The sequence below is a fragment of the Ammodytes marinus genome (assembly GCF_949987685.1).
Source record: "Ammodytes marinus genome assembly, chromosome: 21".
In the NCBI taxonomy this organism is placed as follows: Eukaryota; Metazoa; Chordata; class Actinopteri; order Uranoscopiformes; family Ammodytidae; genus Ammodytes; species Ammodytes marinus.
The window spans coordinates 9,472,284-9,486,622 of NC_137225.1; the positions used below are offsets into that span (position 1 = coordinate 9,472,284).

Genomic DNA, 14,339 nt, shown 5'->3' on the forward strand with positions numbered 1-14,339 from the left:
CTTGCTAATAGTCAGCTTTTAGCTTTGGGGCTCTTAGAAGAAAATAAGTTCTTACTCGTGAAATTACAGTATATAAATCCTCAGGTAATTCAAATGCTTTGTGAGACCCGAAATGGCAACACTCCAAATCAGCCTTGCGATAAACAGCATCCATGCAGTATTTTGTTAATTATATTAGAGCAGATTGCTATTAGTAAAGCTCTGCAGGAAGAATAGCTGGAAAACACCAAGTCGGATGAGAAATGTGAGCATTCAAATGATGCTAGAAAAAAAAAGTGCGGGTGGCGCTCGTGGTGTAGTGGTTAGAGCGTGCCGTCCCCCAATAGAGTCTCAGTCCTAAGAAGTAGCAGACCACAGGTTTGAATCCTGCCCGTGGTCGTTCTCTGCATGTCATTCCCCTCTCTGCCTTTTATTAGACATCTCTATCTATCCTGTCTAATGAAAAATTATCTTTAAAAGAAAATATGTGCAAAAAAGTGCAACTATAGTAGCATTCAAAGCCGCACTGATGATACATTTTCGATTGCTCTGAAGAACTGATGTACAACACTGGGCAGCGCGGTGAAAATAAACAGCCTTTTATTACATACCCTGTTCAACTCCATAACCCTCTTTAGATACTTACAATTCTGAGCCGCTTTCACTTCAGCTCAGGTACTTTACAGACCGCTAACAAGACCACGGGAAAAAATGGCATAAAAACAAAAACATTCACCTGTCAAGGTAGGCAGACATTGATAAAACATTTTCCTTCGGCAGACGATCATAATGACATCAACATAGTGCAAATAACCGGCAGTGCAAAGTCCACAAGAAGCATGCCCCAGTCCAGTAAAAAGCAGAGATATAGATAGATATGAAAGGGGATGATAGTCTCCAGCTTCCTGAGAACATCCAGTGTTTTCACAGACTGACAATAACCTGAAATGTAGCCCATTTACTTGGCTAAGATGTTTTTTAAAACATCAGTAAACACTCAAATGAAAAGAATATATAATTATTTGGCAAAATTGCAGTATCATTGCTCATCAAGTTATGTTTTACTAGCTGCATAGGGAGAAAGAAACAGTGCAAATACGATGGGCAATGCAGAGAGCCTGGCAGGGATGCAGGCTTCGTTTCATTGACTGAGTGAGGTAGATACTTGTTTTGTTGTATGAGGTACATTTTCTCCGTCGCAACCATGTAATACTCCACACCTTGATGAACAAGAAGGTATTTGCTTTTAAGAATCTTGCTAAAACACTGATCTTGCTAAAGATTAGTATTTCCCTTTGTGGATTGCACCTCCCGTGCTGCCTCGTATATACAGTATAGTGGTTTAGCATCTGTGCACTTTACACAGTATGGCTCAATATGAGTTAAAAAAAAGAGTCAGTATTTCACAGTCAGTCAGTACTGAGGGTACCTGTTTAGGGGAGGCCCGTTCTGCAGGGTGTACTGACTTGGCGGCTGATGATGATGTGAGTGAGAGTTCTGATTGTTCGGCGCCAACACGTCAAACACACTCTTATTGGGTGGCACCGATTGCAACATGTTATCCAGGTCCATGATTAGGGGAGGGGCTTGGACAGAAACCCTTCCACTGGGGAGTATGGGCCAATAGGCGTGACCCAAGAAGTGACCGGGCGCTACTGGAGAGCTACCGTAACCATAAAGGGGTAGTCCACCGTGCAGGGGCATCAGGGGACCGCCATTAAACCTCATGCTAGGGGGGGCTACAGCATTGGGGGGAGCGTATTTGGCGTAGGAGGTGGGCAGCTCCCAGGGAGGGGCCACAGTTTCCCGTCGGGCCGATTTGTGCATCGGAGGCCTGTAGTCCTCGTAACCATCCGACCCGGCTTCACCGTTGAGGGGCAGGCGCTTCCCAGACAGGGACATACCTTTCCATTCTTCATCAGAGGAAGAGGAGGAGGTGGATGCAGGGCTGGCAGAGCTGGCAGAGGCACTGCGAGCAGATGAGGCGTAGCGCGGTCGTGGGGGTTGTGGTGAAAGATGCGGGCGCTCCACTTTGCCCCAGCTGTCCCTGGTAGTAGACGTGTCCCCGACATCCCCAAAGGGGCTAGGCAGTCGCAGGCTGTGAAGCAGAGAGTCGATGGCGAAGGACGAGTCCAGCTTGGGTCGGTACAGGTCCTCTTGTGGTGGGGAAGGGTTTCTAGTGAGCACAGGAGGAGGAGGGAGGTGAGGGAAGGGGGTGACGGGGACAGAGGGGGATGGTGGTGGCGGCCCCGATTCAGGCTTGAGTCCGTGCAGGATGTAAGGGGCCAGATCCTGGGCGAAAATGGTCTCGTCTTGGCGAGAGACGGCCGTGTTCTGCCTCTTGAGGAGCTCCAGAGGTACACGGCTCAGCTCCACTGCCCAGAAGTTGCCTTTGCCCTGGGGCTTGCCCGGATCTTTCAGCACCTACAAGGTGGAGGAGAGGGGAAGGGGGGGACAGTGAGATGAGCACTTGGGCCTGAAAACCTAGTCAAGCAGGAATGGCGCACACAGTGGCTAGAAAGCCTAAAACAGGAATGACGGTTTGATTCAAAGCCCTCAGAGCCTGTTTCTACAATGTTTACAGTTTTTTTCGATCGCTAAACCACAGTGGGCACAACTGTAGCTCAATGTGCAAAACTCTAACTACAGTCTGCACTACCAACAGTCATTGGAGCTGAACAGTTCACTTCACCTGCAAAATAGGCTCAGTGCAGCAAACACTATGAATTGTCCTCACTGAGATAACACACACTGTCAGTCAGAATATGCTCTGAGTACAAACACTAGCATCAAACCCCAATACACAAATTACAAACTTTTAATCTTTACAGTTTGAATAATTTGAGTTATTTCACACAAATTACATAATATTTTCTTTGATGAAAGGGTTAAATTCTTTCACATGAAATTGTTTATTTTATAACATACCAGTTTTTTTTAGGAAAACAAAAATAAATGAAAATCTGAAGTTTGCTTCAATAGATACATATTTTGTATATTTTATTGAAAACATTTCCAAATGTAGTATGTATCTGTGTAAATATTCTATAATTGTAATACAGAAATCTATCCTGTAATGTTGTCATTTACTGTAAGGAAAGGCAACTCTAAGCTGTTTGTTTGCTGGAAACTCCGTATTACAGATGCAACTTTAGATTTTTGCAGATTGGGTTGCACTCTCAACCCTGCCTCTCTCAATGAGAGACCATGATTCACAACAGGGTCTATCAGTGTAGCCCTTACTGTATTTCATCAGACATTACAGCTCTATGTCTTCCTCCACACATCCACACTCTCACTGCCACTCTTCTCCCTCCAACAACCTGTCTTCATTGATCCATTTCCAAAAAAATATATATTTTTGAGCTTTCCCTTTATGGCTGGAAATCCACAGTGTTGTGCAGGCTGTGGTTAGAGTGTAGTGTAGTTAGAGTTGTGCACTTGTCGTTCCAGTTGTGCCCACTGTGGTTTAGCAATCGAAAAAAACTGTAAGATGGTCACAAACCTGAACCCGGGACACTGCAATGTAAATGTAAAGGCTAGTATTTTAAATCAAGCCCACTGACCAGACTAAATAGGGATCCAACCATGGAACTGTTCCACAGTTTCAACATACAGTACGTACCTTCACAAAGCAGTCGTAAGAGGAGAGGTTGTGTCGCACAGAGTCTCGCCAACCCTTGTAGTTTCCTTTGAAGAATGGGAAGAGAGTACTGATCTCCTTGAGGATCTAGAAATAAAACAAGAAATGTCATTATGGTTTTCTGAAGAAGAAGCTTTTGCATTCACTGTATTGCAGTAGGGTAAGGCAATGCTATGCAAATACTGTCTAAACACACACTCATGTGGTGACTGGGAAGTGAAAGGCAGCTCCACATGCAGTACCCTTTACTGGACAATTACACCTAAAATGATCAATGTAAAACTAACGGTTGCATGGCTACTTTTACAGTATAACAACATCAACTAAAACGTGGTTGTAACATGCATTGCATATCTTATCACTTCCTTGATAGGGATTAGTGTCTGGTTTGACTGCAGTCCGACCTTATCAAAGCAAACCATGGAGGTGGTAGTCACTCAAGTGTCACCAAAGAGGTTGCTGTTTAGTGTCACTTTATGAACTGTAAGTGATCTGTCAGTGTGTGATGATATATTTCATTTAAAATCTTGCATCAACTCTTCGACACAACTCAACTATCCGATAGAAATATACTAGGGTCTAGTGTGTCACCTGAGATTTATTTTAATAAAATACTACGGAAATAAAGTGATCATCATATAGGCGCTAAGTAGCAGCACCGTGCGTAAAACACAACAAGCGCAACATACATTTAGCCCAAATTACTAAAGTATAGCACTGGAAGAAATTCATTCCTACCTCAGATAACGTAAGTTTCTTCTCCGGGGACCTTTCGATGACCATTGCAATCATAGCGAGGTACGAGTACGGTGGCTTTGGATACCGCTGATAGTTCTTTTTCTTTCCACCACCGTTGTTGCTGCTACTCTTCTCCCGTTCACCGTTCTTCAAATCCGGGTTAATAATGTCATGCTTGAAGTTGGCATCTTGAGTGTTCGGGTGGTACGATGAGCCCGGTGGTGGCACGGCTTTATCCATGAACGTCGTGGCAGTGTTGAGGGTGTGGAGGTGGCTTTGGGGGCGCGCTGCTGCGAGCTTCTCCAAGCGCGACGACTGCTGCTGGGGAACCATCTGAGCCGGGTGGCGAGTCCAATGCTGTGCCGGGGTTCTCCGCCCTACACTGCCGGGAGGACAACTCTGCTGATGGGCATTTCTATGATAGTCAAGGTGATGGTTGCGATGTTCTCCCAGGTGGGACAGTGAGGGTAGTGCCAAGTGGCTCTGCTGCTGCTCCGGCCAGTGCTTTGTCATGCTGATCAGCCGAGGTAGGGGGGACCCGCACGTTCGGACAGGAGCGCAGAGAGAGAGAGGGGGGAGGGAGGTCAAAGAGTCGGTCCTTAACTTGTGGCAGACTGCTGGCTCCAGGCTGACTCTATTTGAAGAGCAAACAATTAACAGTTTCATGTAAATCCCGCTGCGTAATCGAGGGGGGAATGACGCGCTATCTGAGAGGAGAATGACTGATCGCCCCGGGGGGCTGGGGAGGGTCTGTGTACAAGGAGGGGCGAGAGAAAGACAGTAAAACTGTAAATAACCCTTATGATAATATCAACATGCCACTTACAACGCAAAGACTCAGAAGAGTTTGCTTTGGAATCAGTGCTTACAAGATTTACGCACAGCGGTCTAAAAGTATTAAGTGCGTATTTGGAGTAAGCAATGCACCCAAAACAAACAGTTTAAATTGTTTATTTTTTTAACAACTCAAGAGACATCGACATATTCACTTTTTATATCTGAATTTAAATAATAAAACTTACGTTCTGTGGGCTATATTAAATCAGGCTTATTCTTGGGAGTGACACTTTGGCGCAGAGGCGAAAAGTAAAACGTGTGGGGGGTGGGGTCAGGTGCAAGAAAGAAGTAATTTCGACTGAAGCTTTTAGTGCAATCAACAGTTTTTGCTGAGCAATATACATAGGCCTAAGGAATGGCTAATATACAAACGTTAAAACATTCCTTTTAATGGGCTGCATCAAATGAGTTGGATTTGAGTCACTTGAATACCTTTTAGATTTTGAGCAATACAATAAAAGTAGTAAAGTCCAAAAGGCTCTTACAGATGGAGGTTATTCATACATATTTAGTGATGTACTTATGGCATTTTCAAAAAGCCCTAAAAAACTTTAACTAACACTAACAAGTTGTAATTTGTCTGCTGATCCGGGTGAAATCATTTGGGGGTGCTCTCATAGCGCGCAATATGCAGAGAATTTTGCGCACAGTAGGGTATCCCTGTGTCCATGCAGGGTGTCATTCGGCGTTGAAAGACTAAGTTTCGGGAATGCACGTCTTTTGTTCAGCTTAATGTAGTGCTAATGCGCTGCAGCTTTCTTCCCAGCAAGACAGTGAAAACAAGTTGGATTAGAAGGAACCCCGTTGGCAAACTGGAGACTGTCCCTTCCCAGAGGAGCTACTTAGCATGTGAGGAAACACCGGGGCTATTCAACACCATTTGTGGGTTTTCTGGCGCTTACAAGCTGCTAAGTGTCGCTGTTGGGTCGGGCATTCACACCTTAAACAAGAGCAATCATGTTCTTCTCTCGAATTGTTGGAAACAACCTCAAGATATCGCCCCAAAACAAAAACTACATCGCTCCATGAATCAACAACCGCATAGCACCTTTTTTTTAAATAAATTGTTACACAGCTCAAACCTGACAGCGAGTGACATTTCTAGATTTAATAAGGGTTCAGTCTTCTTATTTCAGTAATGGACACGTAACATCAGATGTCATAGTAAAACGCAAGCAACTACCTTGAACCAAATGCTTGTGCCACCAAAGTTTGTCGCCAGAAACCAGTCGATTTTCACATTTTGACTTTACTAATTGATATCACACACGATGACACGACACAACTTAAATCCTACAACTCATGCCTTATCCATAATTAGGTGACAAGTATCCTAGCCTATGGAAAATATAATTCACCTTTCATTTGAAGTGGTATTGCTTCTGAGCCAGAAATAGATGACTATTTGTTTTGAACAAATTGATGTAACTTTCATAAATAATTCCCCTGTGTGAAAAACTTACCACGTGGCATTTGCAGCTTTTGTCATTTTTTTTTTGCAGTAAAACACAAAATGTTTGAAGTTGTTTTCCAGGTGATAAACAAAACTCCCTTCACCTGAGGGGTATACTACAAAGCAAACTCAACAGAGCCCGGCTCTCTTTTTTTGATCTGGTTCAACATAACACATACCCTCGCTCAGAGCTAACCGGTATCACGAAGGCAGTTATCAACCTCTTATGTTGAACGAGAGTTTCAGCTTCAGGCTCTGTGCGCGTCCCCATGAGAGGGGGCGTTTGGCCGTCATTTGACTCTGCTTCCGCACAGACTGGACTGATCTTGTGCCGCTAACTTTACACAAACGGACTGATTGTGAGCAGCTGAGTAAAACAAAAGTGTGTCGCCAACTTCATTCAAGAGGAAGAGTTTGTCAGTCTGAATTATTACAGCAGAAAACAGAGAGCCGAAAAAAACTATTACTGCAAATAGGCTAAGGAGAGTGGAATGCTGCCAGCATGGAAATTATTTATTTATCTTGCCGATCGTTCTCGCAGTGCGTAACGTGACATTATAAAACAATGAAACGTTGAACTCGGATTTAAACACTATACCATTTAGCCTAATATATATATAGGCTACTTTGCTATATTTATAGCACTACGCCTATAGTCCCACACTTAAGAATGTAATTTAAGTCTGACACTGTCTCAAAATGAATAGCCTATGGAAAATCATTTAGTTTTGGGCCACATCATAATGAATACAATTTTGATTTAGACTATTAGCCTTTTATTTGAATCTTACAAATACCAATAGGCCTACATTAAAAAACCTGTAGTCTGGACAAATATGAATCTAGGCTACTGTGAGAAGCTTAACCTGCGAGTCTGCAACGATGTCCGAACTGTGACAGCTGTCACCTGTCACGTCCCAACTGTAATCGCTACTTATGAAAAGAAAGCCCACAGTGAAATAATGTTGCAAACTGTGATTTTATAGAACGCTTTATTAAGAGCCAGTGTGTGTATATCGCCAGGTAAAATCATTTGAGAGGAGAGCATAGAGTGGCGCTGCATACAGTATAGGTGTGGGCTATTTTACATGTTCAATAACTGTATGCATGTGGCAAAAAGCCCCAGCGCGATGTTACAGTTCACTCTGCTGTAAGCCTAATGTCACGGCTTCGTTTCGTTCATTAACTTAGCCTACTGATCAATAAATTTAGATGTAACAGCTTCCTCAGTGAGAATGTAGCGCTCAGACAATATTGTCAGGTCCGCGGGATTTCTAAATGTGTAGTTTCCTTGAAGGGCAGCGCTCTATAAGAGCCGAATTTAAGCTCAAACTCTGAAACAAAAACTGGTCTGAGCAGGTTAGCCGTGCAGCCTCTGTTACCACGGTGATCTAGCCAGGTAGAAAGAGAGCCACCTTTCGTGATACTGAAAACTCTGGCTTTAGACCGCTTTAGACTCAACAGACCTCGCTCAGCCCTTAATCTCGCTTCGTAGTATACCCCTCTGCTGCACATTTGCACCAGAGGATTTCTTCTCTGGTTGCCACACAAACACACACACACTGCGGTGTAGTCCAGAAACCCCCTCTAGTGGTTTCACTCAAAATAAGGTGAGAAAATTGACTCTCACTAGGGGGAAAAACCTGAAAGCCTCTAAAAAAAAAAATCAGGCCGTTTCTTAAAAAGTTTTCTCCCCAAAAAAGAAAATTGTATGGATTTTATTGTCAGTCAGAACTTTCTTTTCTATTTTTGTTAAATGAAAAGTAAAACATGTACAGACAAACCTCTCTCGCCCACCACCACCACACACACAATGTTCAAACCCAATGTACATGCCATCACATGCAGAAGTGCCCAGTGCATTAAACACGCTGATTTAAATACAAACTGTCAATCTTTCTCTTCCTATCTACCAGAGTGACGGAGTTAATAGGTTTTTGGCCTGGATTAGTGAGCCACTGCATGAGAAGAATAGGGCACCATATGAATAGGAGAGCGATCCAGGACAAGGCTGTTCACATGGGCTGATTGTGTGTCCGGACAAATCCCCTCCTAAGCTGCCCTGGGATGCATCCTGAAACTGAGATGAGATGGAGAGGAGGAATTAGGTTTTTTTTAGAAAGTGGAAAAGTTCAGCTTCGTTATTGCAAGAGTGTTGTTACATAGTGTGGCCTTTTCCCCCGTCTTTTAAAATGGGACAATGTACAATTCATTCACAGCACCAGACACCAGGAAAAAGTTTATTTCTTCAGCCTTTGTCTCTAAAACTAAAATTGTGAGTCTGAGTTTCCCAGCAGAAGTGGCTGCATATTGCACACTGTACTAGACTCCATTCTAAGGGCCTGTTCACTCAAATGATGGGAATAAAAAAAAGCTTGCGTTCATATCTATTTCGTATGTAGCCATGCAGCTTTTGAGATATCAGTCCCCAAATCTTTTTCCGTCACCAAATTCAACAGCATCACCCTCTTTACAGAAATAGAAAAGTGTCCCAGTTTCTCTGAAAAGTCCACAGAACTCACCGTCAACAAGTTTTCACAGGGACTAATTCTTCAATAGAGAGGGATGTTCCCATTAAAAGTGCCTATAGTCTGTAGAGCAGCAGAGTATCCTGGACAGAGCTTCTCAAAGCACACATTACTTTTGGGATAGGTAATGCTTATGGTGCTGAAATGCCGTTTTCTTTGCTCTTTTTTATATCACATGCAAATGCTCCTGTATTTTAATAAACACATACTGTGTTGTATCTTATGCCGAAGACCAGATATGTAACAGTAGCCCATGCTCATGAGCCGTTCCCTCATTGTGTCTGTGTGGAGAATCAGTCAGTGTGCTGGTTGGCTGGTTCACTGCAGGGGTCAGCAGATCACAGGGGCATCTCCGTCTATCTGTTTCCAGTTACAGGCAGCTGATTCTGATGCTGCTGGGAGAGCTGCATTAAACCAGTCAGACCATCCAACTGCTCTGGTGGTTTTGAATTTATTCAATTGATAGTTAATTATGGGAAAGTTGAAATGAGAATGTGTTTGGACTTGTGTTGTTGACTACTTTCTATAACCATGAGGGCAAACACACCCTAACAGTTTACTGTGAGAAGCACATGCAGTTCTGTCTTACCAGATATACACACCCTTCACACTCGGCTTAACAGACAAATGGTGCTTTTGCGCTATGATGATGTGAGCTTTTGTCAAGTGTAACGGCGGTTTTTCGATACAAAACTTCAATTCAGTCAGCTCATTAAAAGGTATTGCTCATGTCAAGCTATTTGACAGAGTCACACCAATGTCTTGCATGAACATACTGTATTACAGCAACGTATATTCACTTCTCTTCGGTCTGGCTGGACTAATAAAGTAGGCCTATGTGTATGTATTCATGTAGGCATAGTGCATATGTATGTAGGCCTATATGTGTAGTAGGCCTATGTTGGCCTATATGTCTGTCGTTCTGTTGGCCGTCTGTCTGTCTGTCTGTCTGTCTGTCTGTCTGTCTGTCTGTCTGTCTGTCTATCTATCTGTCTGTCTGTCTGTCTGTCTATCTATCTATCTATCTATCTATCTATCTATCTATCTATCTATCTATCTATCTATCTATCTATCTATCTATCTATCTATAGGCCTATATCTATCTCTCCATCTATCTTTATACAACTGTTGATCTATTTTAACTCCTTATTTCCACCAATGACCCCCTAAGGTCCAGCAAACACATATTCTGTTCCAATTTCCAGGTTTAAGGCTATTATTCAAACGTCACTTCACCATCAGAAGAGCTCTAAACCCATCTGTATCTAGTCTTAGTCTCTTTACATTGTAGGTCTATTATTGTTGTATTTCATGTTACTGTGAATTGCCATGTAGGCCTACCCTACCTAGGCCTTACTGTGGAGGGTGCTATGGGAATAAAGTTAACTTGTGCAAAAGCAACATAAAGCCAGTCTGCAGACCTTTGTCGCCCCCTTGTGGAGGAGGCTGTCCTGCGGGAGGGAGGCGGGAGGAGAGCGCGCAGCTCCGGTTGTTATGGTGAAGCATTTCCCCTGAGGGCTGCCTGGAGCAGGAGCGAGGGCACAGCGGCCGATTCAGTTTCACTGCCTGCCACAGACCTGCACAGGAGCCGCTACTGACAGCCAACCCCACAGGTAAGATGTCGCCACAGTGTTTTGTGTCATTTTACGTCGACGACGCGGACCCTGTTCGCTTAAACTTGCAGTGTATCAGCTAAACTAAGTTGTCCTTAAAAGCGACCTAACATTTAATTCACTTTAATGCCAGGCTGTCGTGTAGCTAGAAAAAAAAGGAAAAGAAAAGTAAGCTAACCTGAGAGGCTAAGGTAACGATAGCGTGACACACCACATCAAAGGCAGTCGACTTTACCGCTGCTTAACAAGTGTTCCTACCACATTTTGAACAAGTAGGCCATAAGTCTTCTATGTAGGATAAACTCGTCGGTATTAACTCTATCTAAACCCGGTCAGTGAATGAAGACAGGTAGCTTAAATGAGCTGCTTACGTTACCTGTCAGTCAGACTAGCCACCTGTTTGTTGAGCCTGTGTGTATGTGTGCGTCTAGCTCTCTTTAATCCTCTGTTCACAGTTAATCCTACACCGTGTGGGACAATAGCAAAACTATAGGCTATCGTTGTTAAAGCCATGTTTACAGAAACTGATTGATTGTAACAAACTGTTCAAGGAGTGTATTGCTCATTATTTGACCTTTTTTTTATCAGCCTGACTATATAACAGAAAGAAGTGCATCGTTGTATTAATGTCAGTGGTTTAATGGCTGACTTAGAATCTACTTTAAGTCACTTTTGAATTGCAGGCTGCTGCTCATTGTTGAGCCATTAGCCTACTTAAAATCCATAACGTTTAGTCCACGCCTGTCACTGTTTCACCCACATTCATAAACCTTAAAATCATCACATAATAAGCAGTTATTCTTGCATGGGTGTAGCCTATGGTGTTAGATTGCACAGCTCATCACGTTATAGGCTATTGTATTGTGCCACCCAAGGTATCTTTTGTAGAGCTTCAGCAATTATGGCTCACACAAAACAGTTGTTTAGCAGAAAACTATTTTGATGAATAGTTTCAGATATCTGATCATCAGAATCTGAAATAATTGTAACATTAGTTGTAAAACCCATATCTTCAGTAGAGTCAAGTTGTTTAAGGGAAAAGTCATTCTAATCACTGATTTTTGTTAATCACTTGTGTTTGCTTTCCCTCTGGCGATCACAGACTATTTCACTAAAACGCTACGGCTACACCACTCTTCTATTCTTGTGGAGCCTTTGTCACTCTTGCTCACAAGTGCTGACACATGTGGTCAAAGTACCTTTTTTTTCTAAAGCGTTTCCTATGTGTGGTCAAATATTTGCAGGTGCAGCTGTCATAAAGACATTAGCTTGTAGCCTAGGCTCCTCGATACGCACACAGCCCTGCGTGGGATCAGTAGAATCCAGGAGAGAACATCATAAAATGTTTTAGATTACACTCATGCTTCAGTGGATTCTTGCAGGCAGGCAATCCTCCTCCATTGAACAAAAGGTTATCTCAACTGAACAAGCACTTTAAAGGTCACATATTATGCTAAATGCACTTTTTAAATGTGTTCTAACATATCCATGGGTCCACGGTGTGCCTAGAGACTGCCAAAATATTAAGAAAAATAACAATCTCTCCTTTTCTCACTCTCCCCCTTTCTGAAACCCCCATCCCTCCCCCCTAATATACTCCAGTCAGAATTCTCCTCGTTTCTGACCTCACAAACTGGAAAGCCAGAAGCTTCCACTGTGCAGCCCACACCTCTATTTCTTATTGGTCCACAGCCCTGACAGACAGAGGGCGAGGCGTATCTGGCTTCGCTTCCGGACAGGGGGCGGGGGGAGCTTAAAGATTGTATAATTTACGAGGGGAGCTGCAGCTCTTTTTAAAAAATAGGCCATTGTGAGATTAGCTGAACATCAGCATAGTACAATAAATTATCTGAAAGTTTTTTTCAGCAAACAATTAAAGAAAAACGTATTAGGGACCACTAAGACCATATAATATGGTGTATAATAGAACTGAAAAGTGTATAATATGGGAGCTTTAAGGCGAGACACTGCAGTTGAATTGAGAATTTTTTTTTTACTCTTAGATATCATCATGACACTTTAACAGTTGATTATTTACACTGAAGAAATATATTTCATAAATGTTTGAATAAATATGCTAATTATAAATCTATTTTACTAATCATGTGTACTTGCATCTCCTAAAAAAATAAAACTAAAAATGAGATTTTGGATAAAGCCAGAGTTCAAATCTTTATTTCATTTTTAAAACATATAAGTTTTTACTGAACAGATTTTGGATAATGGAACCAGTCTTTTTTTTTATAAATCCAAAAAAAGCATTTTCTCATAAATCAAACGATTAACAGCATATGAACAAATTCTTATGTACCAAGCTTTAGAATAGTGCTGAGAATGATAATGAAAAGTTAAGTTGATGTACAGTAAGTGCTTTAAGCCCCTTTTACACAGAGATTGCGGCATATTGACGGAACATCACTCCAATATGCCGGCTTTGCTTGCTTCTGTGTTATTTACACAGAACCAAGCAACACCGGCATGCTTTACAACAACAACACTGGCCAGTGAATTGAGAGCAGAAATGCTGGAGCTTGCAGTAAGAGGGCCGTATTTTACTTTCCCCACGCGCTGAGTCCAACATCACTGGGACTGTTAACCAAACTGACAAAATCACTCCGATCACTGCTTCACCTGTGTGTCTGTGTGTGTTTGTGTGACAGGTTGGCTGGCCGCATTTATACAGAGAGGCGGAACTGATTGTGTCGGCAATCTTACTACACCCCGAGGTAGTAAAATTCCCGGAACAATCTCTCGCACCTTTCTTCCCCCGTTCCGCAACGGTTGCATTTATACAGCAGGGCGGAGGGCCGAAATTCCGGCATATTCCCGGCTTTCACTGGCTGTGTAAAAGGGGCTTTAGATTAGTAGGCCTATTGGGGGAAAAAACAAATTTTGAGATAATGATGTTTTCTTTTGGGCTGCAGTGTTTCTTCTTAATAGATACGAAAAAATACCTGAAATGTAACATGAGGTAATAAATCATTATTAAAAAAAGATTTTCGTCCATATTTTCCATTCACGATAAGATAAATGACTCAATCAGTTAAAGGTCAAGCTGCATTTGCTTAAGTTTGGCTCTCTGTTGCATTCTTTCTCTTGTGCATAAACTCCCCCACATTTTCCTTTTTCTCCGAGACATTCTTTTCCTCCATTATCACGTGCGCATGTTTCAATGCCACATATTCTGCTGGTGGATGTGCCGTACATCATCTCATCCGGCGGGCGCTGTTTAAAGATTTCTTTCTGGCTATATTCCTCATCACCTCTGTTCCTGTATGACGCTGGGTCTACTTCCTCCTTTCTAGAAGCTCTAGTTGGCTAGCCCGTCTGTCTCCTCCCCATCCTTCCTCCTCCATCCCATGTTCTCCTCTATCTCCTTCGCATTCTTTCCTCCACTTCCTCTTGCCCTCTCAGTCCATATCCTGTCCTCCAAAAAAAAGCAGTCACCCTTTTGTCTGTTTGTCCATGTAAATCAATTTGATATTTCCCTTAATCTGCATGCACGCTCTCTCACTCTGTGTTTTTTTCCCATGGCCTCTCTGCTCTCT

The 14,339-nt window shown here is 42.7% G+C and overlaps 1 protein-coding gene across 1 annotated transcript; it reads right to left on the bottom strand.

The window, feature by feature from the left end:
* Nucleotides 1–1,025: 1,025 nt before the first annotated feature.
* On the bottom strand, nucleotides 1,026–4,873 carry foxh1 (forkhead box H1; the record flags this gene model as incomplete). Its single annotated transcript, XM_080049833.1, has 3 exons — nucleotides 1,026–2,403; nucleotides 3,605–3,709; nucleotides 4,361–4,873. The coding sequence occupies 3 exons, from the start codon at nucleotides 4,871–4,873 to the stop codon at nucleotides 1,393–1,395; spliced, it is 1,629 nt and encodes a 542-aa protein (XP_079905959.1). The 3' UTR covers nucleotides 1,026–1,392.
* Between the last annotated feature and the right edge of the window lie 9,466 nt (nucleotides 4,874–14,339).